Source organism: Portunus trituberculatus, chromosome 23 (genome assembly GCF_017591435.1).
Source record: "Portunus trituberculatus isolate SZX2019 chromosome 23, ASM1759143v1, whole genome shotgun sequence".
Classification (NCBI taxonomy): domain Eukaryota; kingdom Metazoa; phylum Arthropoda; class Malacostraca; order Decapoda; family Portunidae; genus Portunus; species Portunus trituberculatus.
The window spans coordinates 2,737,501-2,760,313 of record NC_059277.1 but is presented as its reverse complement, the minus strand read 5'-3'; the positions used below and the strand labels follow the sequence as shown (position 1 = coordinate 2,760,313).

Here is a 22,813-nt window from a genome sequence, read left to right as displayed (position 1 = left end):
TTAAAGAGTGTTCATTATCAAGTTCACACAGTAGTAGTAGTAGTAGTAGTAGTAGTAGTAGTAGTAGTAGTAGTAGTAGTAGTAGTAGTAGTAGTAGTAGTAGTAGTAGTAGTAGTAGTAGTAGTAGTAGTAGTAGTAGTAGTAGTAGTAGTACTAAAAGTAGTAGTAGTAGAAGTAGTAGTAGCAGAAGAGGCAGCAGCAGCAGCAGCAGCAGTAGCATTAATAATAGTAGCAGTAGTTATAACAGTATTAGTAGTTACATGTTTTCAATATTTTTTTTGTAATTAAGATCCTTATTATGAAACGCTTTGCATTTTAAGAGTACAAAAAGTCTTCTGTTGATAATGTAAAAAAAACTTGCTTATCTTTCACCAAAACGTAAAAGAAGATAAATAAAATAAAAATGGATAGGAATGGTAGAGGTATGAGCAACAACAATAGGAAAATCATGATCAGCAGCAGCAGTGTTAGGAATAAGTAGTCTATGTCATATCATTATATATATACTCTCTCTTTTCCTCCATCCGGTAGTGTGGGAGCCAAGCTGTGATAAACATCGAAATATAGCAGCAGCAGCAGCAGCAAAACTGATTGTCGCAACATGGTAGACTTTTCCATAACGTCACAAGACGGATCTTACAAATAGAAAAAAACGACTTTGATTCGCCGCTACGAGCGTAGATCTCGGAAGGGTAACGTGGCACCTGGCACCAGATAACACCACGGGCAGCTATATAAGCCTTGACGGACATTGTCCCGACACTCATTTCACCATGGGTCTCCTCAACACTTCGCTCCTGCTCGTCACCCTCTTCCTGGCCCTGCCCGCTGGGTCGCAAGCTAACACACAATACGTTTTTAACTTCGAAAATGACCTTGAAGGATGGAGTTCTTCACGTGATTCATGGAGGTGGGGAGATAAGTCAAGTCTGCAGGGCAACACTATTCCAAGTGACTACTATAAAGGCTTCGCCGTGATGGACAAGAAATTTACAAGTGGTGAGCTCTACTCGCCATACTTCACCGTTCCTCAAGGCGGCAACTTCACCATGAAATTCTATCTCCGCTCAGAATACCATTTGTCCAACACCTTCAAGGTGTACACCAAAACTAAATACAACACAGTCAAGCAATTCCTTGACCTTAAGGATTACTCCATGCCCACCACCAACAGTTGGAACACCGTGCAGAAAGAACTTCCAGCTGAATATGAAGACATCATGGTAAGACTATCTTAACTTAAGAACTTGACTTTCCTTCCCCAAGTAGTATGTTTTGCACACTTTAGGTCCCATTCTTGTGTTGCTTTACAAACATTGTACATAACTGGTTATGTAAGTTTCGAGCTTTGTTTTTCCAACGCAGCTTGCAAAACAACTGTTCCTGCTAGAACAAACTTTAATATAGTTAAATATACTTTTCCATTGCATTATATATCAACTTACGTTTTCAATAACATGCACAATGATACCTACAAAAAAAGTGTGTGCACTCAAAAATATCGGTCGTTCTTTCTCTACTAGCACAATGAACAGGGAGATCACCGGCGATTCCCTCCTGGACCTTGTCTCTTGTTCCCTTGCAGTTTGAGATATTTTGTTACAACGGCGACAAAGCCCCCGCCGGGCAGCCTCTCTGGGGCTGCGCTATTGACAAGATCAACTTCGAGATCTACGGTGACGTCCCCACAGCAGTCCCCACCACACCACCGCCAACCACAGCAGAACCCACAACAGAGGCTCCCACCACAGCACCACCAACCACACCAGCCCCTACGACACCAGAACCCACCACACCAGAACCCACCACATCATTCCCCACCACACCAGAACCCACAACAGCAGAACCTACAACACCAGAACCCTCCACAGCATTCCCCACCACAGCATTCCCAACCACAGTAGAACCCACCACAGCATTCCCCACCACAGCATTCCCAACCACACCAGAACCCACCACAGCATTCCCCACCACAGCAAAACCCACCACAGCATTCCCCACTACAGCATTCCCAACCACAGCAGAACCCACCACAGCATTCCCCACCACAGCATTCCCAACCACAGCAGAACCCACCACAGCATTCCCACCACAGCATTCCCAACCACAGCAGAACCCACCACAGCATTCCCAACTACAGCATTCCCCACCACAGCATTCCCAACCACAGCATTCCCCACCACAGCAGAACCCACCACAGCATTCTCAACTACAGCAGAACCCACCACAGCATTCCCAACCACAGCAGAACCCACCACAGCATTCCCAACTACAGCATTTCCCACCACAGAATTCCCAACCACAGCAGAACCCACCACAGCAGAACCCACCACAGCATTCCCAACCACAGCATTCCCCACCACAACAGAACCCACCACAGCAGAACCCACCACAGCGTTCCCAACCACAGCATTCCCCACCACAGCATTCCCAACTACAGCATTTCCCACCACAGCACCTTCCAGCACAGCACCTCCCACCACAGTATTCCCAACTACAGCATTCCCCACCACAGCACCTCCCACCACAGCATACCCAACCACAGCAGAACCCACGACAGCACCTCCCACAACAGCATTCCCCACAACAGCATTCCCAACCACAGCAAACCCCACCACAGCAGAACCCACCACAGCACCCCCTACCACACCACCCCCAACCACTGCACCTCCCACCACAGCAGAACCCACCACAGCAAACCCCACCACAGAAGAACCCACCACAGCACCCCAACCACACCACCCCAACAACTGCACCTCCCACCACAGCAGAACCCACCACAGCATTCCCAACCACAGCAAACCCTACCACAGCAAACCCCACCACAGCAGAACCCACCACAGCACCCCCTACCACACCACCCCAACCACTGCACCTCCCACCACAGCAGAACCCACCACAGCAAACCCCACCACAGAAGAACCCACCACAGCACCCCCAACCACACCACCCCCAACCACTGCACCTCCCACCACAGCAGAACCCACCACAGCATTCCCAACCACAGCAAACCCTACCACAGCAAACCCCACCACAGCAGAACCCACCACAGCACCCCCTACCACACCACCCCCAACCACTGCACCTCCCACCACAGCAGAACCCACCACAGCATTCCCAACCACAGCAAACCCCACCACAGCAGAACCCACCACAGCACCCCCAACCACTGCACCTCCCACCACAGCACCTCCCACCACAGCAGCCCCCGGTGGACCCATAACCTTCAGCTTCGAGTCTGGGATGGAGGGTTGGTCACTGGTACACATGAACGAGGGCGCCTTCAGGAGGGTGCACTTCGAGGACGCTACACACAGGGTCGGTCCTCCCCCAGACGGTCCACACGTGCTGCAGTTGTTTGCCGACAATGTGCAGGCAGGTGTGTTATCCTCGTGTGTGTGTGTGTGTGTGTGTGTGTGTGTGTTTAGTTACATATAAGTATCCATATATATTTTTTATGTATTATCATTCCTTTGTTTGTTTTTATGTGAGAAAAGAAATGAACAAACGAAGGAACGGTAATGGGTTATTCTATCAAGTATCAAGTACAAAGATATCATAACCAACAGCAACAGATAATTATTGGTGAACATAACACTAACAACACTCACAATCATCACTTTAGCAGCCACAAGTGTACACCATATTAGAAAGTAACAACACGAGAAGATAAATAAGTCTACAAGAACCAGTCTTTTTTATGTAAGATGGGAAATTTGGCCAAGGGCAACATAAAACAATAAAAAAAAAAGGCCCGTTTAATTCCCAGTCGCTTTGCAGGTCCGAGAAAGTTGGACTATAATAATACATTAACTTTTATCCTGTTTTGATGATTTTATCTTTTTTTTTTTGTCTATTTCACTCAATCTTTCTCGTTATTTTCTTTTTTCCACCACGAAATGTTATAATATGGCATAGGATCACAGTACCATAACGTTAATGAGCATTTCTTTAATTAAACTATCCGCTTAGCATCACTATCCATACAATTCTCTAATCTAATACTAAACTAGCAATCAAGTAACAGCACATGAGTAAGCAGCTGATGGTGTTCCAGGCACGGTGGTAGCGAAGAGTCCTCGGCTGCGGGCTATCAAGGATGAAATGATGATCGTGATAAGATTCTGGATGGACGGATCGCAAGCCTTCCCCGCACAGCTCAAACTCCGCCGCCAGTTCAGCTATGAGTAAGAATAGGAGGAGGAGGAGGAGGAGGAGGAGGAGGAGGAGGAGGAGGAGGAGATTGGTGGCGGTGATAAAATTAATTTTTCCCAGATTAAATATTTTTTTTAAATAGTACGCAGTTTTCAAGAGCAGAGAAATAAACATAAATTATGAGTATATAAACATGATGGTAGAGAGAGAGAGAGAGAGAGAGAGAGAGAGAGAGAGAGAGAGAGAGAGAGAGAGAGAGAGAGAGAGAGAGAGAGAGAGAGAGAGAGAGAGAGAGAGAGAGAGAGAGAGAGAGAGAGAGAGAGAGAGAGAGTCATAATAACCTGGTGACCTTTTGTATCTCCCTTTAGCAACTTCGAAGACGCGCCTGTTGTAAACCTCGATGCCTTCGGAGACCAGATCAACACTATATGGTTCAAGTACACCAAATATAAGAAGCTGGAAGAGGGCGAGACCTTCTACCTCTTCATGGGTGAGTTCCTTCAAGAGTGCATGTCTAAATTACAGATCAACTTAGAAACGATGACTGGCTCGTATCTTGTATTGAAAATTTTGGAGGTACCTATTTCAAAATGAGAAAGTAAGTGTAAGGAAAAGATTTCCTGCATGGCACAGAGGAGCTCGGCAGTCAGGTGACGCGTGTTGCCTTAACCCAGGCCGAGCTGGACCCCGGCGCCGGGGTCAGAGCCGGAGCCTTGGCGCTGCGGCCAGGAGGCGGGCATGCCGTGCACGAAGAGCAAGGCCAAGGAGAGCCCATCGCCCTCCAGTGGAGAGAGACGAGTCAAACTCCTCTGATGGGGCAGGCGGAGCCCCTCCAGTGGAGAGAGACGAGTCAAACTCCTCTGATGGGGCAGGTGGAGCCTCTCCAGTGGAGAGAGACGAGTCAAACTCCTCTGATGGGGCAGGTGGAGCCCCTCCAGTGGAGAGAGACGAGTCAAACTCCTCTGATGGGGCAGGTGGAGCCTCTCCAGTGGAGAGAGACGAGTCAAACTCCTCTGATGGGGCAGGTGGAGCCCTCCAGTGGAGAGAGACGAGTCAAACTCCTCTGATGGGGCAGGTGGAGCCCCTCCAGTGGAGAGAGACGAGTCAAACTCCTCTGATGGGGCAGGTGGAGCCCCTCCAGTGGAGAGAGACGAGTCAAACTCCTCTGATGGGGCAGGTGGAGCCCCTCCAGTGGAGAGAGACGAGTCAAACTCCTCTGATGGGGCAGGTGGAGCCCCTCCAGTGGGGAGAGACGTCTTAAACTCCTCTGATGGGGCAGGTGGAGCCCCTCCAGTGGGGAGAGACGTCTTAAACTCCTCTGATGGGGCAGGTGGAGCCCCTCCAGTGGAGAGAGACCAGTCAAACTCCTCTGGTGGAGCAGGTGGAGTCCCTCCAGTGGAGAGAGACGTCCCAAACTCCTCTGGTGGGGCAGGTGGAGCCCCTCCAGTGGAGAGAGACCAGTCAAACTCCTCTGGTGGGGCAGGTGGAGCCCCTCCAGTGGAGAGAGACGTCCCAAACTCCTCTGGTGGGGCAGGTGGAGCCCCTCCAGTGGAGAGAGACCAGTCAAACTCCTCTGGTGGAGCAGGTGGAGTCCCTCCAGTGGAGAGAGACGTCCCAAACTCCTCTGGTGGGGCAGGTGGAGCCCCTCCAGTGGAGAGAGACGTCCCAAACTCCTCTGGTGGGGGAGGTGGAGTCCCTCCAGTGGAGAGAGACGTCCCAAACTCCTCTGGTGGGGGAGGTGGAGTCCCTCCAGTGGAGAGAGACGTCCCAAACTCCTCTGGTGGGGCAGGTGGACCCCCTCCAGTGGAGAGAGACGTCCCATATATATATATATATATATATATATATATATATATATATATATATATATATATATATATATATAAACACACACACACAGCTTGTAAGCTTTTTACATTATAATTTTGATGTCTTGGGTGAATTTGAGAATACGCTTCATCTCAATTTATCCAAGTAACTCTACGTATACGACTTTACTCAGCAAATACAAACTATAAGCTTCATTCACTTCAGTTATTCCTTGTTTTCAATAGTGTCTTATGTTGCGCTCTAACCTTCCACCATGTAGACTATCTTATTAACATTGAGAACCCACAGAGACGGAAGGATTAGGCAGAAATTATATCTACCACCAATTTTTTTCTGCCTACCACAGAGGCTTCTCTCGGAGGTGACGTAAAGAACTCCGTGGCTGTTAGCAGCATTCAGTTGGACGGCGTTCAGGTCATCGAGGAGAACGAGTCGACGCTCTTCGACTTCGAGGGTGGACTGACAGGTGAGCGAGGCAGTGTGTGGATTGGCGAGCTTACTGAAACATTCCTTGCCACTCTGTTTGGTGCATTCCTTAATTAGTTTAAATTTCTCAATTTTTTTCATCCTCTCTAGTCTCTTCAACAAGACCTGACAATTGATAGACTTAGATCAGATGAGTAAATAATAAGGAACCAAGTTTAACACAGTGGTTAAATTACTTTTCACCATGACTGTCCTACATGTGCAAAACTAATTACAACTTGAGAATGTCATATATCAACATCTAAGAAAACGAATAACGAATGAGAATTTTTTAATGTTCTTTCTCCCTTTTCCTCCTCCTTCAGGATGGACAGCAGGGATGAAGGATGGAGGTATCTGGGAGCTGACCACGTGGGATAAGCTGGATCCTTCCCTCAATGTTCCCAAGCCAGTAGTGGGAGAGAAGTTCCTGATCGCATCACGCTCCAGCATCTACTCTGGTAAGATTTTTCTCTCTCTCTCTCTCTCTCTCTCTCTCTCTCTCTCTCTCTCTCTCTGAAATAATCTTATCATTATTGCTGATCATGACTACAAATATTTCCCCGTGAAACTAAGTGACTATGAACAATCTCTCTCTCTCTCTCTCTCTCTCTCTCTCTCTCTCTCTCTCTCTAGGCACGATCACCTTGGAGTCCCCATCATGGAAGTGAGCCAAGGCACCAGTCAGCTTCTGGAGTTCCAATTCTACCTGCGCGGTACCGTCACCTACCCAGTGGTGCTCCGGTGAGTTGAACTAATAAGGAAGGAAGTGAATCTAGGTGTGAGCAGTAAAGTAGGGAGATGAGTGAATGCAAGTTAAGTTAATCCGATAGATAAGTAGGTATCAATTGAGAGTGAATATGTATGTGTACAGTCAACTCCTTCAGTACCATGACACGTTTCATATTCATTCTGCTTACTATTCATAAACCAAAGTGGGGATTAAAACAGTGACGAATGTGGCAATTACTACCGTATTCAGAAACGCCTTTTCTTCTCACTACGACGATTTTGCAAGGCCACAGAGACAACTACCCGGGTTTTCTAGACATTTTCTACTTTTAGTAAACTAGAAATCTTGCCATTCTTTCACCAGAACAATATAAATACTCTTAAAAACTCGAGTGTCTTCATCTGGAGCCTTTGGAAGGTAATGATGGTGAGAGAGCAAAGCGTTTCAGAATATGGACCTTAATCTTCTCACATCCATAGACCCTTCCTGATGCAAATAAAATCGTCTAATCACACCCAAAACTCAATGTAAATAAGTGTCCCAGTACTGAAGGGGTTAAGTAAATAAGTAAGTGGAGATGCAAAGTGTTAATAATGTGGGTGTTAAATTAAAGAAAACTTATGAATTAGAAGATGAGGATAATGAATGAAGCAGGTAACTCAATGTTTGGGTAAATAGTTAAGGTAAATAAATACAGGAGGAAACAATTAAGATGAGTAAACGCTGATGTGAATATAAACCTACTGAGTAATTGCAGGTGTACACAATTAGCTGAGAGATTTGATGAGTAACATAAGTAAAGGAGTGAGTAACGAGAGAGCAAAGTCAGTTATCATCAACTTATCTCATGTACACACTCACACATCTCTATACGTAGCAAATTCCCCTTCCTTTACCCTGACTCACACTTACATAACTTTCCCATTCCTTGAGACAGACACAGCTCATCTCAAACTTACACTTGGCTCAGCTCGTAATAGTAACACACTGTCTTCTCATTGCCACTGTTTCCAAAGCCAATAGGGATGATTAGTAAGCTCATCATGACTTCATTCTCCACTGGTAAATTTAAAATGCTATCAGTCTATCAGTAGAAACTTAAAAACACACTTGAAATCCTTATAACTTCCACTAAAGATTGCTGACAGGAACGGAGATAAATGACAGAAACGGAGATAAAGACGATATAGGTACTTAAACATATATTTTCCCAATGTAGGATCCGCAGTCCAGCACTATGTTCTTGATGTTATTATCTAAAAGCCTGTTTCACTAAAGCCTGTTGAAAGATATGGAGATGAGAAACACTTAGCATGATGTCCTTAAACGTTGAATTTTCTAATGTAACATCTCAAAATCCTTTAAATTTTCACATTTGCCTTGTTAGAAGCACTGGTGGTAAGGAGTGTTTAAGGATACAATATCAATATATCCAATGTTGTAACTAGAACTTTAAAAAAAAGTCATTGAAAATTCTGCGATTTCCATTGGAGAAAGATTAAAGTAAAGAAAATAAAGAGTTTTATTGTACGGTCTTTAAACATTGACTTCCGTTCACAGCATTCGTAAGAAGACCCCAGACGGCACCTACGACGCCCTTCCATTCATCGACCTGAGGAAGTACGGCAACGTGGACTACCAGCAGTGGATGAGAATTGAGCACGAGGTTGAGATTCCAGTTAACCCAGAAGACACCCAGTACCAGGTGATGTCTCTCTCTCTCTCTCTCTCTCTCTCTCTCTCTCTCTCTCTCTCTCTCTCTCTCTCTCTCTCTCTCTCTCTCTCTCTCTGATGGCAACATATATAACTTTTCCTTCCATTTTCAATTAAAAACACTAAAGCTGATATAGAAAAATGCTAAAGAAGAGTAATATGCTTTAAATAGGTCTCTCTCTCTCTCTCTCTCTCTCTCTCTCTCTCTCTCTCTCTCTCTCTCTCTCTCTCTAACACTTCCACTTTCCTCAGCTCGTGTTGGAGGTGGACTTGGGGACTCACTTGGACAACGTGGTGGCCCTAGACGACATTCAAGTGACCCAGATAAGACGCAGATAAAGATTCCCCGTCCCGCCCCGCCAGGTGATGCGTGCAGACCAAAGGCAAGGACACGCAGCTATCTCTTCTGTTACTCCTGTTTCTGGTTTTCTTTCGCAGATGATGGCCGTAACATACCAAGAGTGAGGAAGTTGAGCTCTCGTGTCCTGTTATCAATGCTTGTTTCTTTTGTATATGATCTGTTATAAAACGAAAAAATCAATGTTCACTTTTTTTTTTTTTTTACTCGATGTTCTAAACACATTATGTCTACAAGAAACGAAGGATAAACGTTGATATTTTGTTTGGCATTCATATTTTCTCTTTTTATAGCTTTTGGATGACTGTTGTTTGACGTATTTGTTAGCAATGTACAATTTCATGTCACGATGTCAGTATTAATTAAAATAGCTCATCTAATGTACAACAAAGACGCCTAAGGTATTTATTGTATAGCATCTAAGAGACAATAAAGACAGTAATTTTTTAGCACCACACTGACAACTTTTGACTTTCCTTCAATCACTGAGATCTGTTTGTAACTTCGCAACACCAGTGGGTTTCAGGACCAGAAGTCTGCTATACACACACTGCTGACTACTTTCTTTGGTGCCTGACAACACATAATGAATACAAAAGAAAGGAAGTACGTGCTTTTCATCCACTACAAATGGAAACTTACACATAAAGATAGAAAATACAAAACTTAAATAATTGATGTGAGTTTCATTAAAAAAAAAATTATATTGATGTGTTTCTTCATTATTTGTCACTCAACTTGTCTCAGTATATGTTTAATGCCTGTATGTCTCTTTTCTTTCTTTTATTCCCTCTCTCTCTCTCTCTCTCTCTCTCTCTCTCTCTCTCTCTCTCTCTCTCTCTCTCTCTCTCTCTCTCAACAGTCAATCAGTCAGTCTCCCTGTAGTGCTGTAGGGCCTTCTGCCACACATAGCTGGTGGCGCCCTGCCCGATCTGGCCGTCCAGGTCGTGCACGAAAAGGAAGGTGCCGTTGTAGTAGTCCGGTCGAATGTACTCAGGGACGACCATACTGCGGCGCCTGGGGAGGGAGGGTTATGAGGATCCATGGGTCGTAGAGAGAGGAAGGAAGAGAGTAACCGTGTAAGAATTGATAATGATATCCAGAAAACCAAAAGGGTCCGTATTCAGAAACGTTTTGCCCTCTAGCCACAACTATTTTCCAAGGCTACAGAGATAATCAGCAATGTTTTGAAAATGTTTCTTGTTTTAATGAAATAGAAATTTTGTTCATTTGTCATTAGAACCATAAAAACACCCTCAAAACTCGCGTAAATTCATCTCAAGCCTTTTCAAAGAAGTGGACGTGTGGCGCAGAAGTGTTTCAGAATACAGTCCTGAGACTGCTAACTGTACTGAGGCTACATCACGCACACAATTATCACGTGCAGTGGTGTGCGTCGTCATGACGAGCATCTGAAGGTGTGTCTCACCTCACGTCAAACCACCGCGCGTCCAGGTCCCGCGGCAGAAGTCCCGTCACGTACACGTCCTCCAGGAACAGCGGCGGCGAGGTTCTGTTTCGGTCCACCTGCAGCATGCGGTCCACCAGGTCGCGGTGCAGCACGTAAGCGTACCCTTGGCAGTAGGGCGGGTACACGGCGGCTGCGTACTCCCAAGGCTCTACCACGTAATGTGCCATGCACCCCATCTGGTGAGCGTCGCGGCAGACAGAGCGCGTCTTGGAGCGGGCACACACTGCGTCATTGCTGCCCTCAGCAAACCTCAGCACGTCCAGCAGTGCCCAGAAGTTGATGAAAGCGTCTACGTCACACTTCAGCACCCAGGTGGCGTTGCTGCAGTAGGCGCGGAACCAGTGCAGCGCCGCCAAGGACTTCACCGTCAGATTCCTTCTCGTCTCTAGAAAGTCAAACTGCACGATGTCCCCGTACTTGTCGCTCTCCTCTTGCAGGTGGCGCTGCGTCACCGCCGAGGGCACAGCGGCGATGATGAATACCGTTCGGATCTTCAGCCTCCTTGAAATAGCCTCGCTTCTCCACATTTTCCGGATCAGGTCTCGGTGGTAGATTTGGGTGGGATTGGACGTGATGGTGTTCAGGAGATAAACGTCCTGGTCCTTGCACGTATCCGGTTCATTTATTCGTAAACCGTAGGGCCAGCCAGGGATTTTAGCATATTCGTCATCATGTTTCACTTCCTCTATTTCATTGAAAACAGGGTGGACGGAGAACACGTCGGGGATGACGGAAGGGCTGAAGTTCTGCGTGTGGCGTGCCTGGCGGGTCTGTATCAGCGGCCGCGGGTTGATGGTCAGCAGGAGTGTCAGCATAGTCCCCACAATCAGGGTCGCCACCACCGCCGCCGCCATCCGCTTGGGACTCGATCGGCTACCCAAGAACATGGCAGTGAGATAACCAGTCAATCACCTCACTAGCAATTCAAGACGTTGCAAGTGTACCTTTGCAACACCACGGCCATCACATAACACTGCACTCATTTACACTGTCATTTTCCGAAATAGCAATAGACATTCACTGTAAACAGACTCCTTATATCCCAACTGCCTTCACTTCCTGGACATAGCAAACATATCAAAATAAACCTTCACTTAGTACTGCACATAAATAACACTTAAACACACGGAGAACGACGCTAGCGGTGAGGACTGACGGAGAGATCAGACCTTGAGTGGGAGGCGGCGGAGGTGGAAGTGTTAGAAGGAATGAGCGAGTGTGGAGTCACATGGTGCGAGGCAAACGGTAGCGGTGAGCAGAGCAGAAGCATGTACAGTTAGTTCCCTTCTTGCCAGTCACGCGGGGCTCAGGCAGGTGTAGCGTGTGACTGGGAGAACCGCGCGGATGACAACCTCTCCCGCTCATCAAGACTTCCTTTCCCGGCGGTGTGAGAAAATGGGAAAAGTATGGTGGTGATGGTAGTGGTGGTGGTGGTGGTCTTCATGGATAAAAGATGATTAACAATGACGAAAAATTAATGAGCTGGTAAAGAAAGAAAGATTTAATAAAGATGTGTGTGTGTGTGTGTGTGTGTGTGACGTTAATTTCCCGGTAGACTGATGGCCAATGTCTTTTATTGTTGTTGTTCCCTTTACCTTTTTACACAAATTTAGATGAGATATTCTTTCGCTCGACCAAATATACTTGTTGTTTTACATGTTTATTTTTCTTGCCTCTTAAGTGTTTTCATTTCTAAATCCTTGATATAAGAAAAAGCCTGTGGTCAATAACACTCAATCTACTTGTGTGTATGTGTGTTCTAAGCTGATGAAATTAGGATCACACACACACACACACACACACACACACACACACACACACACACGGTCCATTTGCACATTTTTTCAATCAATACCAATCAATTATTAACAGTTTCGTTACTTCATCTCTGCTTACAACCCACTCCATATTACTATAGCCACCCCAGTAATTTTCGTTCTCTCCGTTACGCCTTCTACCATAGAAAACTTAAACTGTTTTGTAGGTAACTAATTTATTTATGTTGATCTGCTTTGTTTTGATTTGAATAATGTTATCTGTATAAGTCTATTATTGATTTTTATGGAATTGAAAACCTCTTATATAAACTTCAATATGTATCATGTACGAGTAAAATTATTGCATATCCTAGTTCCTCCTTTTATTTCTTTTCTTCGTTAAGTATTTTTCTTTTAGTTTTCTCGTCTCCATATTCTCTTCGCCTTTCTTTTTCTTCTCGTCTCTGAACATTAATCTTTGTTTATTTCTTCTCCTCTTCCTTATGTTTAAATCTTCCTTTTCTCTATTTCTCCTCTGTGTAAGCATCCCATTTCTTTTTCATCTTCTTTTCCTTGTGTTTCTTCATTTTTTCCGTCAATCTGGGAGTCAAGGCGCCACTCTTTTGTGTTCTATTTGCGGCGTGGCTGTTCTGTTCCTCTTCTTTGTTTTGCCTCATTTTTTCATCATTATCAATGACTTCCTAATGGCGGTCTATTCTAGGCTGAGTGTACCTGGACACACACACACACACACACACACACACACACACACACACACACACTCCAGCTTTGTTACTTGCCGCATGTGCACTTTAGTCTGTGTGTGTGTGTGTGTGTGTGTGTGTGTGTGTGTGTGTGTGTGAGCATATATGAAAGAGAGTATCAAAATGAAGTAAGATGTGGATCCTCCTCCTCCTCCTCCTCCTCTTCCTCTTCCTCTTCCTTCTCCTTCTCCTTCTCCTCCTCCTCTTCCTCCCCCTCACCTCCCCCAGAACGTGTCACGGGCATGTGTTGTGGTGTGCCTCACAAAAACACATCTCAGAAAAAACTCACATGCTTGTCCTACCAAACTCAAGACCCTCACCCTTCCTGTATACCCTCACTACCCACACGCACCTTCCCTCATCCCCAACCCTACCCATCTCCCACTGTTCCCTTACCCTCTCCCCAGACTCCCTCTCGCCCTGATCTTCCGCTACACTCCCTGCCTCGCCCCAGTTCTGCCTCTGCGTCCCACATTTGTCATAGTTCTTTCGTTTCTCTTGCTCCCTCGTACTCCAAGTGCCCCTTTCGTCTTGTTACTGATTTATTCGATATCCAGTTGGTTAATTTAGTAGTTATTTTCCCTATTGAATGCTCTTTTTATTCGCTGTGTGTGTGTGTGTGTGTGTGTGTGTGTGTGTGTGTGTGTGTGTGTGTGTGTGTGTGTGTGTGTGTGTGTGTGTGTGTGTGTGTGTGTGTGTGTGTGTGTGTGTGTGTGTGTGTGTGTGTTGTAATTTTGTTTGTTTCCGTTTTTTAGTTTATTTTGATTATGCAACAGAATTATGTCCTTTTCAATATATCCACGAGTTCTTTCCTGTTCTTCTCTTCTTATTTGCTTTACTCAATTTCTTCTTAAACGAGCACAGTGGTAATCCTTGAAGCTTAAAGAACAAGAGACGAAACACACACACACACACACACACACACACACACACACACACACACACACACACACACGAAGACTTTACCCAGAATCCAGGCTTTAAAAGTGGACTAAGGTAACAAAACTAACACAACCAAACTGCCTTCCACCCATTCCCTTTTTCCTTCATAAGTCGTTTAAAAATCCCTTGATGCTACGACGCTTTCCCTCCCTACCAGTGACGGGCGGGTGTGGCTTGAGTCTTTGGCGTGAAATGAGGCCACGTGAACAACCATTAAGGAAGTGTCGCATCGTGTCGCGTCTCTATAAAGAATCCATGTTTTGTTTTCACTTATCGTTTTCTTTATTTTTTCTCTCCATTTGTTTCGAAATAGTTGAGTTGGGTGTAGAAAGTCGCTGGAGTTTATTGGTGTTTGGTGTGTTCTTTTTTTTTCCGATTGTGATTCTCTCTCTCTCTCTCTCTCTCTCTCTCTCTCTCTCTCTCTCTCTCTCTCTCTCTCTCTCTCTCTCTCATGATTGACAGACACTTGACTTCACTGCTTCCATAAATCAAAATTCCAGAAGTCATGGTTATAAGTATTTTCAGCATCGTATGAGCGCAGTTCATTGCTATTATTAACTGTAACAACAAAAGCCTAAACGCCTCCACTCGTGTGTAAAAGATACTGGCTTATGTGTGTGTGTGTGTGTGTGTGTGTGTGTGTGTGTGTGTGTGTGTGTGTGTGTGTGTGTGTGTGTGTGTGTGTGTGTGTGACGGTAACACATGTGCAGTGCTGCCTCTATTAGACAAGGAACAGGAGCAAATCACACTCAATTCACGCAGGGAGGCGCCGCGGGACTCTTACCCTTACAACGCTTACAACTCCCGCCCTCCCTCGAGTCCCCGCCTCGTATCAAGTTATGTTTAGACTGTTAATTACCATATTTACTTTTCAGATAAACTCGATTTTTATCTCGCGCCTTGAGGCCAATTTTTATCTCCGCAAGCCACGCCCACTGCCGCCAAACCAACAGGCAGGCGGCAACCCACGGCCCCGAGCGTGTGTTAATCTCCCAACACGAGCAAGCGGACACCCGTGACAAGCTTTCTGTGAGGCTGCGTTCAGGGCCGCGACGCCTGCCCTTCCTCACCCTCGCCTGGATCCTGTTGCCCCTAACGAGCAGCTCTCCGGCGCCGATAACACAGCGGATAACACAAAGAGACACTTCGTTGTGGTGATAACTTGGCTGCGTGACTACGGCTGACGGCCTACGTGCTCCTGACGGGCGATAACCACGTCAGCTTGAGAGGCTGACGGCCGCCGCTGACGAGTTGGCTTCTCCTTTCACATATTTTTAGACAATCACTGGTGTGCGTCGCTAACACGCCGCGGCTTCAGCGTGCCAAAATATGATATATTTAAGACGCCCTCCCCATACTCCCACTCACGGGCGGAAATAACAGTAAATAAATAAACTCGTACTAATGACAAAAGCTTTCACAACAATACTTAGAGAAGTAAATGAAGGGTATTATTTTATTCTGCTGTTTTAGCTGCCCTGTGTGGTGGCCAGCCGGTCCCCACCCACGGGGCTGCACGCGTCAACATTACAGTAATGAGACAACCCAAACAAATACGCCGGCAGGAGGCCTCCCCGCCCCTCGCATCTCAATAGCTTGGTTGTTTTGATAGGTCACGCTGGGCCGGGACGCTAGTGACGACCTGCTGCTGTTGAAAGGACCAGAAAGAAGCTGCCAGGGAAGGGAAGGGAACAGAAGGGCGAGGAGGAGGAGGAGGAGGAAGAGGACGAGGAAAGATACGTCCCCGTCTTCCCCGCCGGCAGGAGACGTAGCACATGTTGTAGACGCCCCTAACGACGAGACATTTATCTCCAGCCAAACAGCGTCCCCTGAGGGTATGGGCGTCTGGCGGAGATGCCACAAAAACGCAAGGGTCGGGCTGTGGCTGCTCGGCCAAATACGACGGTAAATAATGCAATAAATAATAAAGTCGTCGACACCTGCGACGTCCAGCTGTGAGGAACACGCCGGGAACATTTGGCAATTAGTCCTGCTGATAAGACAGGTGCTAATAGATGCGTTAGGTCGGCAATTACACTCCGCGACTCGCACACTGCCGACGCTGGAGAACACACACACTAAACCTTCAGTCACGTCAAGAATCTCGAGTCAATGAGAACACGGCGTGAGGGAGATGCTGGATAGTGCGGGAGGCGAGTTGAGTGTAGCATATGGAGGTTTCTGGCAGCCACCAGAGAGAACCGGGAGGAGGGGTGGCACCCTTGATGTTACCCACCGTCTGGCACCCCAACAGCCCCCAGGCACCGCCAACACCTCGCCCCGATTAATGGTGTGGCTCCTGGCGGGATCCAATGTGACGGGCGGGAATGTTCTGAGCCAGAGTGAGGCGCGCCCAGCGCAGCCAAGACCGACAACAGCCGCCACCCATAGGAGGCAGAAGGCGGTGAATAGGATGAATGAAGGGTAGAGAAGACACTACTGATGACACAGCAAGATTGCCTTAAGACATACCACGCCACTTAGATACAACCAGTTGGAAGAACATGGTTATGAAGGAAATGTAAATAGTGAAATACTGTGAACGAGAGACACTTTACTGAGGACAAGAAAATGAAGGAGGACAAGGAGAACAAAGACAAAAGAATAGCAAGAGGAAGAGAAGAACAAGTTATTAGAAGAGGGGAATGAGAAGGGATAAGAAGACGAAGGAGGAGACAAGAGAGTAATGATCCTTACGTATTCCACAATTAACATTAAACGGGTGGGAGTGATTACTCTCCAAGAAGCAGCGCTGGAGGGCCGGGAGGAGGTGCCACGTCCTGAGGGAAGAGCGGGCTTCCTTCCACCTTCCCCTCACCTGTTTCTAAATGAAGAGGACACCGTGCACACCTGTCTCACTTACATTTACCTGTCTAATACCAAACTAGCACCCACACCTTCATCTGAGGAAGAAACTCTTACCACTAAATTGAAGAGAACAACACGAAGAAACATTTGCACCATGAAATACACATCCATCCTAGGAATAAAGCGAGGAATTCTAAACGGACGCTCAAATTTCCCGTAAACCCTGGTCGCGGACGCCATCTTCCCCCACACATCAAAGGACGGAGAGAGAGAGGCATCACATCTCGCTCCTCTCAGATGTTCAGACGCGCGGATGCTGGAAGATATCATCACAATCATCTACTGTGGAACATGCAAATGAGGATGATAAGAGGCCTGAGCGGGCGTGAATTTGAGAAGTGCCAGAACCGGGAGTGCCACTTGGAGGAGGAGGAGGAGGAGGAGGAGGAGGAGGAGAAGGAGGAGGAGGAGAAGGAAGGGAGAGGGTTATGAGATGAGATGAGAGAAGACGAGGAGGGAAGATGCTATGGTGCAGAAGGAGGTCGTGGAGGTGGTGATGGTTGTAATAGTGGTGGTGGTGGTCTTGGTAAAGGATGGAGAAGCAGGAGGAGGATAGTGAGATGAAGAAAGAGGAGGAGAGAAGATGCCAAGATGGAGAAGATAGTGATAGAGAGGAGGTAATGGTGATCATGATAAAAGAAAGAATAGGAGGAGAAAGAGAATATGCTATAAGGAGGAGAAAGAAAAGGTGTACAGTACGTTCTAACGGTCGATGTTAAGAAACAGGAAGAAAGAAGAAAGAGCAGGAGCGAGAGAAAGAAAATGAGATGAAACAAAGAAAATGAGAAAGAAACGACAAGAAAGTTAGCAAGGAAACAATGAAAGTAGAGGCAGTGTCTGAGGTGGTGGGGAAGAGGGTGCCACAGTGCCACAGAACACAGAGGGAGGCTCTCTGGGTGGCACTGGTGACGTTAATTGGTAGGAGGGCCATTGTTTGTTGTCACAGGGATCGGTGTTGGTAGGGGCAAGTGTCGTGATGGGTGTAACTTTGCCATGATGGAGAGAGAGAGAGAGAGAGAGAGAGAGAGAGAGAGAGAGAGAGAGAGAGAGAGAGAGAGAGAGAGAGAGAGAGAGAGAGAGAGAGAGAGAGAGAGAGAGAGAGAGAGAGAGAGAGAGAGAGAGAGAGAGAGAGAGAGAGAGAGAGAGAGAGAGAGAGAGAGAGAGAGAGAGAGAGAGAGAGAGAGAGAGAGAGAGAGAGAGAGAGAGAGAGAGAGAGAGAGAGAGAGAGAGAGAGAGAGAGAGAGAGAGAGAGAGAGAGAGAGAGAGAGAGAGAGAGAGAGAGAGAGAGAGAGAGAGAGAGAGAGAGAGAGAGAGAGAGAGAGAGAGAGAGAGAGAGAGAGAGAGAGAGAGAGAGAGAGAGAGAGAGAGAGAGAGAGAGAGAGAGAGAGAGAGAGAGAGAGAGAGAGAGAGAGAGAGAGAGAGAGAGAGAGAGAGAGAGAGAGAGAGAGAGAGAGAGAGAGAGAGAGAGAGAGAGAGAGAGAGAGAGAGAGAGAGAGAGAGAGAGAGAGAGAGAGAGAGAGAGAGAGAGAGAGAGAGAGAGAGAGAGAGAGAGAGAGAGAGAGAGAGAGAGAGAGAGAGAGAGAGAGAGAGAGAGAGAGAGAGAGAGAGAGAGAGAGAGAGAGAGAGAGAGAGAGAGAGAGAGAGAGAGAGAGAGAGAGAGAGAGAGAGATCCACACACACACACACACACACACACACACACACACACACACACACACACACACACACACACACACACACACACACACACACACACACACACACACAGTAAGTGAAACAAACCTAAGATAGACTACACACTGAAAGAAAAAGAGAGAAAAGGTGAGAGAGGGAAAAACTACAGATCTTGGAACACTAACAAAGAAAATAAGAAGAAAAGTGTCATCGAAGTAGAAAAAAATAACTGAAAGAAACAGACAAAACGACAAAAGAAAAAAGATAACGTAAGAAAGAAAAGGAAATCACAAATATTACATACACAAACACGAAATAGGAAACAGAATATGAAGAACACACAAACAAAACTGAAAAGAATGATAGACAAACAGACATACATACACAAAGAAGGAGACAGACCCTAAAGAAATACATAATTAAGGAAAATTAAGAAATATACAAATAAAGTGAAAAAGAGATAATAAAACGGATAACAAGACAAAAAAAGATAAAAGGAGGAGATAAAAAAAACAAATGTTCATCAGGGTATAAAGAGAGGGGCAGCTAAGGTTAACTAAATTATGAGAAATAATGAAGATATATGAGGAATGCAAAAGAAAAATTATGAGGATTTATAAAGACATAAGAGGAGTGATGACAAATTCAGAGGAAAGACGAGAAATAAAGAGGAAACATGAGGAATTGCGAAGGACTGTTGAGACAAATGGTGAGTAATGATGGTAACGGGTGAGAAAATTATGAAGCATTATGAAAAATTTATAGAGGAATATGAGAAAAATAAGAAATAATGAAAAAAAAAAGAGATGCGAGGATATGTAGAATGAAGGACGAAATTATGAGAAATTATGAAGCAGGAGGAATGAAAAGGAATAACGAGATAAATGATAATAAACCACGAAACAAAGAATAATAACAACCAATAATAACAAGAATATAAAGAAACAGCTAAAAATGAAAGGAAAACAACAAAAATAATTGCTGAGAAATAAGATGAACAAAGGAAGAAACTATGAAATCGGAAAATGAGATATGAAAACAAATTATGGAAGAAAAAAAAATTAAGAAAAAAAAAAAAAAACAAGGAATGCTGAGGAATGTAGATGAGTGAAAGGGGTCATAGTAGATGTGACCTCAATAACCATCCCGGCCCAGGCTTGTCAGGTCAGGAAGAGTTCAAGAGCGAGGTCACCCTTCCTCAAAGACCTTCCCTTTTACCTCCGCCAGTCACGTGACCCCGCCCTGACCTCCAGCCACGCGATATCGTCCTTCACCTACCCCACTTTCTTTTTATGAGAGAAAGAGAGAGAGAGAGAGAGAGAGAGAGAGAGAGAGAGAGAGAGAGAGAGAGAGAGAGAGAGAGAGAGAGAGAGAGAGAGAGAGAGAGAGAGAGAGAGAGAGAGAGAGAAGGGGGGAAATGAAGAGGAATCCCAGCTGTAATAATAATAATAATAATAATAATAATAATAATAATAATAATAATAATAATAATAATAATAATAATAATAATAATAATAATAATCTTTCTAAGGCACAGCACTCAACAAGATCAAAGGGAGAGAAGAAAACGTGTCAAGGGAGAAAAGTAAGTCTCTCTCTCTCTCTCTCTCTCTCTCTCTCTCTCTCTCTCTCTCTCTCTCTCAGGTGAGGCAACTTAGCACTATATGAGTCAACAGGAGTTAAAAAAAAAGAAGCTCAGTCCTTTCACTCAAGAAAAAACAAAGAAAACAGTTAATATTGCTTTCCTCTCGCGTTCTGCCTATCGCCTCCCTATAAAAAATAAATAAATCAACAAGAAATTACCTGATGGAATGACATAAAAAAAAATACTATAGTCTTCCTCCTCTATAGTGGCTCCTGGGTCTCGGTTTGAGTGGTGTCCCAAGGAATGCGTGGGTGTCAGATCTTGAGGAAAACCGTGAACTATCCTTGTGATAAGTGCGTTAACAGAAAACAAGTATTATTCACATTAAAATCAATTACGTTATCAATCAGCTATGTTTGAAATCCAGGAGTCATTTTAGAGTAGGCAGACTATAGTGAAAATATTAATAATCCTGAGATACCTTTTCGACCTTTAGTTAATAATAGAGCAATATTCATTTTTCTACTTTCTTTTTTCCTTTCTTTGATCTTTCTTTATTATTTTTTGTTGATAATAAAGATAAAACAGTCACTTATTATTACTATTATTATTATTATTATTATTATTATTATTATTATTATTATTATTATTATTATTTCCAGTAAAGACTTTCGTTTGTTAGATGTAATACAAGAAAATGTTACAGGTTCCTTTCTTTTTAACCTTAATGATGTTCTTATGAGAAATATTATAAAAAAGGTAAAGGAGGAGGAGGAGGAGGAGGAGGAGGAGGAGGAGGAGGAGGAGGAGGAGGAGGAGGAGGAGGAAGAGGAAAAGGAGGAGTAGGAGAAGGAGAAGAAAAAGGAGGAGGAGGAGGGGGAGGAGGAGGAGGAAGATTCAAACACATTAAAACAAGTAAAATATATTCAACTCAACTCCACACTACCATTCTAATAAACAAAAGGAGGAAAAGGAGGAGAAGAAGGAGGAGGAGGAGAAGAAGGAGAAAGAGAAAGAGAAGGAGAAGGAGAAGGAGAAGGAGGAAGATGAAGATGACGATGACGATGACGACGACGACGATGAACAATAAAAAAAAAAAAAAGACCATCTGAAGAAGAAGAGAAGAAGAACGAAGATAGATAAAGAAGAGAAGCACGGAAAGGGGAGAGGTAGGGCACCACCACACCAGACTACCATCACCAGGACACCACCACCAGGGCACCACCACCAGAGCACCAGCATCTCCTCCTCGCCTCGTCGCCGCCGAGTCGTTTTTGGTGAGCAGAAAAAGTGTCTCGTCGTCAGTGAGTCATTAGTGTGAGTAACGAGGAAGTCTGAGTTACCCATTTGTCACTCACGTCACCACCAGCACAGGTGACGGGAAGGGGCGCCGAGGTGAGGGCAGGCAGGTGAGGGGAAGAAGGGAGGACTAAGGTAGGTGTGGGGTAGTAGGTGAAGGGAATGAAGGGAAGAAGAGGGAAGGGAGGTAAGGTCTAAAAATTAAAGGAGAATAAGATATGAAAGGGAAGGAATGAAAGGAGGTACGAGGAATGGGAGGAGGAAGGGGAGGAGATGGAGTTGGAGGAAGGGGAGGAAAAGGGGTTAGAGGAAGGGAATAGAGGGAAGGGATTTGAAAGAGAAGAGTGATGGATGGTTGGAGAAAAATGTATCAAACGAATGTAAGGAATAGAAAATAAATCTGTGAAAATGAAAAATAAAATTAACACAAAAAACTTCATCATCTTTAAGTCTGAAAAGTAAAAAATAAAAACGATAAATAAGTAAAGAAAGAAAAATATAATCATAAACTATTTCCATTCTGAAGCTAAAACTCCAAAATCAACTTCATCTAATTTGGACCAAGCATTCCATTAATAATATTTGCATGACACTTGATATTATTAATTATTGTTCAGTTATTTTTTTTATTTAAGAGGGAGAACTGCACAGAGTAAAAAAAAAAAAACTATATTAGAAAAAAAAGGCCCACTGGAATTTCTGTTTCCCTAAAAGATATAAAAGAATTAGTCAAAATTGGGACAAATATCTTGACACCTCTCTCTTAAAAGACGTTAAGTCGCAGGAATACAAGAACAATAACGTCTTGTATGGTAAAGCTTTATCATTCTGTTTGCCTTTACATTCTTCTTAGGTATTCATTTACTTTCCTCTAGGCCACTTATATCCTCCTCCTCTTACTCTTCCTCCTCTTCCCCCTCATCTTTCTCTTGTTTAGCATCTCCTCTCTTCTCTTCCTCTTTCCTTATCTATTTCCTCATTTTCTTCCTTATTTTTCTTCTGATTACTACTCCAAAAACTCCTACTCCTTCCAGCTACTTTTCTTCCTTTCCTCTTCCTCTTTTTACTATTATTATTACTAGCAATATTATTACTACTGCTACTATTACTTCTCTCTTCAACGACCTCCAACTAGTACTCTTCACTCTTTCTACCCCAAACACTTCTCCTCCTCTTCTTCCTCCTCCTCCTCCTCCTCC

At 44.8% G+C, this 22,813-nt stretch overlaps 3 protein-coding genes across 3 annotated transcripts in view; 1 reads left to right on the top strand and 2 right to left on the bottom strand.

Annotated features, from left to right (window-relative positions):
- Positions 1-22,813, bottom strand: part of LOC123507612 (putative inorganic phosphate cotransporter) — a 174,125-nt gene that overhangs the window by 29,676 nt on the left and 121,636 nt on the right. The gene's annotated exons all lie outside the window — the stretch shown is intronic.
- On the top strand, positions 752-9,469 carry LOC123507711 (mucin-5AC-like). Its single transcript, XM_045260857.1, is given in 11 exon segments — positions 752-1,223; positions 1,586-2,089; positions 2,092-3,379; positions 4,058-4,187; positions 4,524-4,645; positions 6,332-6,451; positions 6,777-6,911; positions 7,087-7,113; positions 7,116-7,194; positions 8,744-8,888; positions 9,149-9,469. Coding segments are annotated over 11 exon segments (3,087 nt in total). The 5' UTR covers positions 752-773; the 3' UTR covers positions 9,236-9,469.
- Positions 9,539-12,231, bottom strand: LOC123507710 (beta-1,3-galactosyltransferase 5-like). Its single transcript, XM_045260856.1, has 2 exons — positions 10,684-12,231; positions 9,539-10,271 (listed from the first exon to the last, which is right to left on the bottom strand). The coding sequence occupies exons 1-2, from the start codon at positions 11,610-11,612 to the stop codon at positions 10,121-10,123; spliced, it is 1,080 nt and encodes a 359-aa protein (XP_045116791.1). The 5' UTR covers positions 11,613-12,231; the 3' UTR covers positions 9,539-10,120.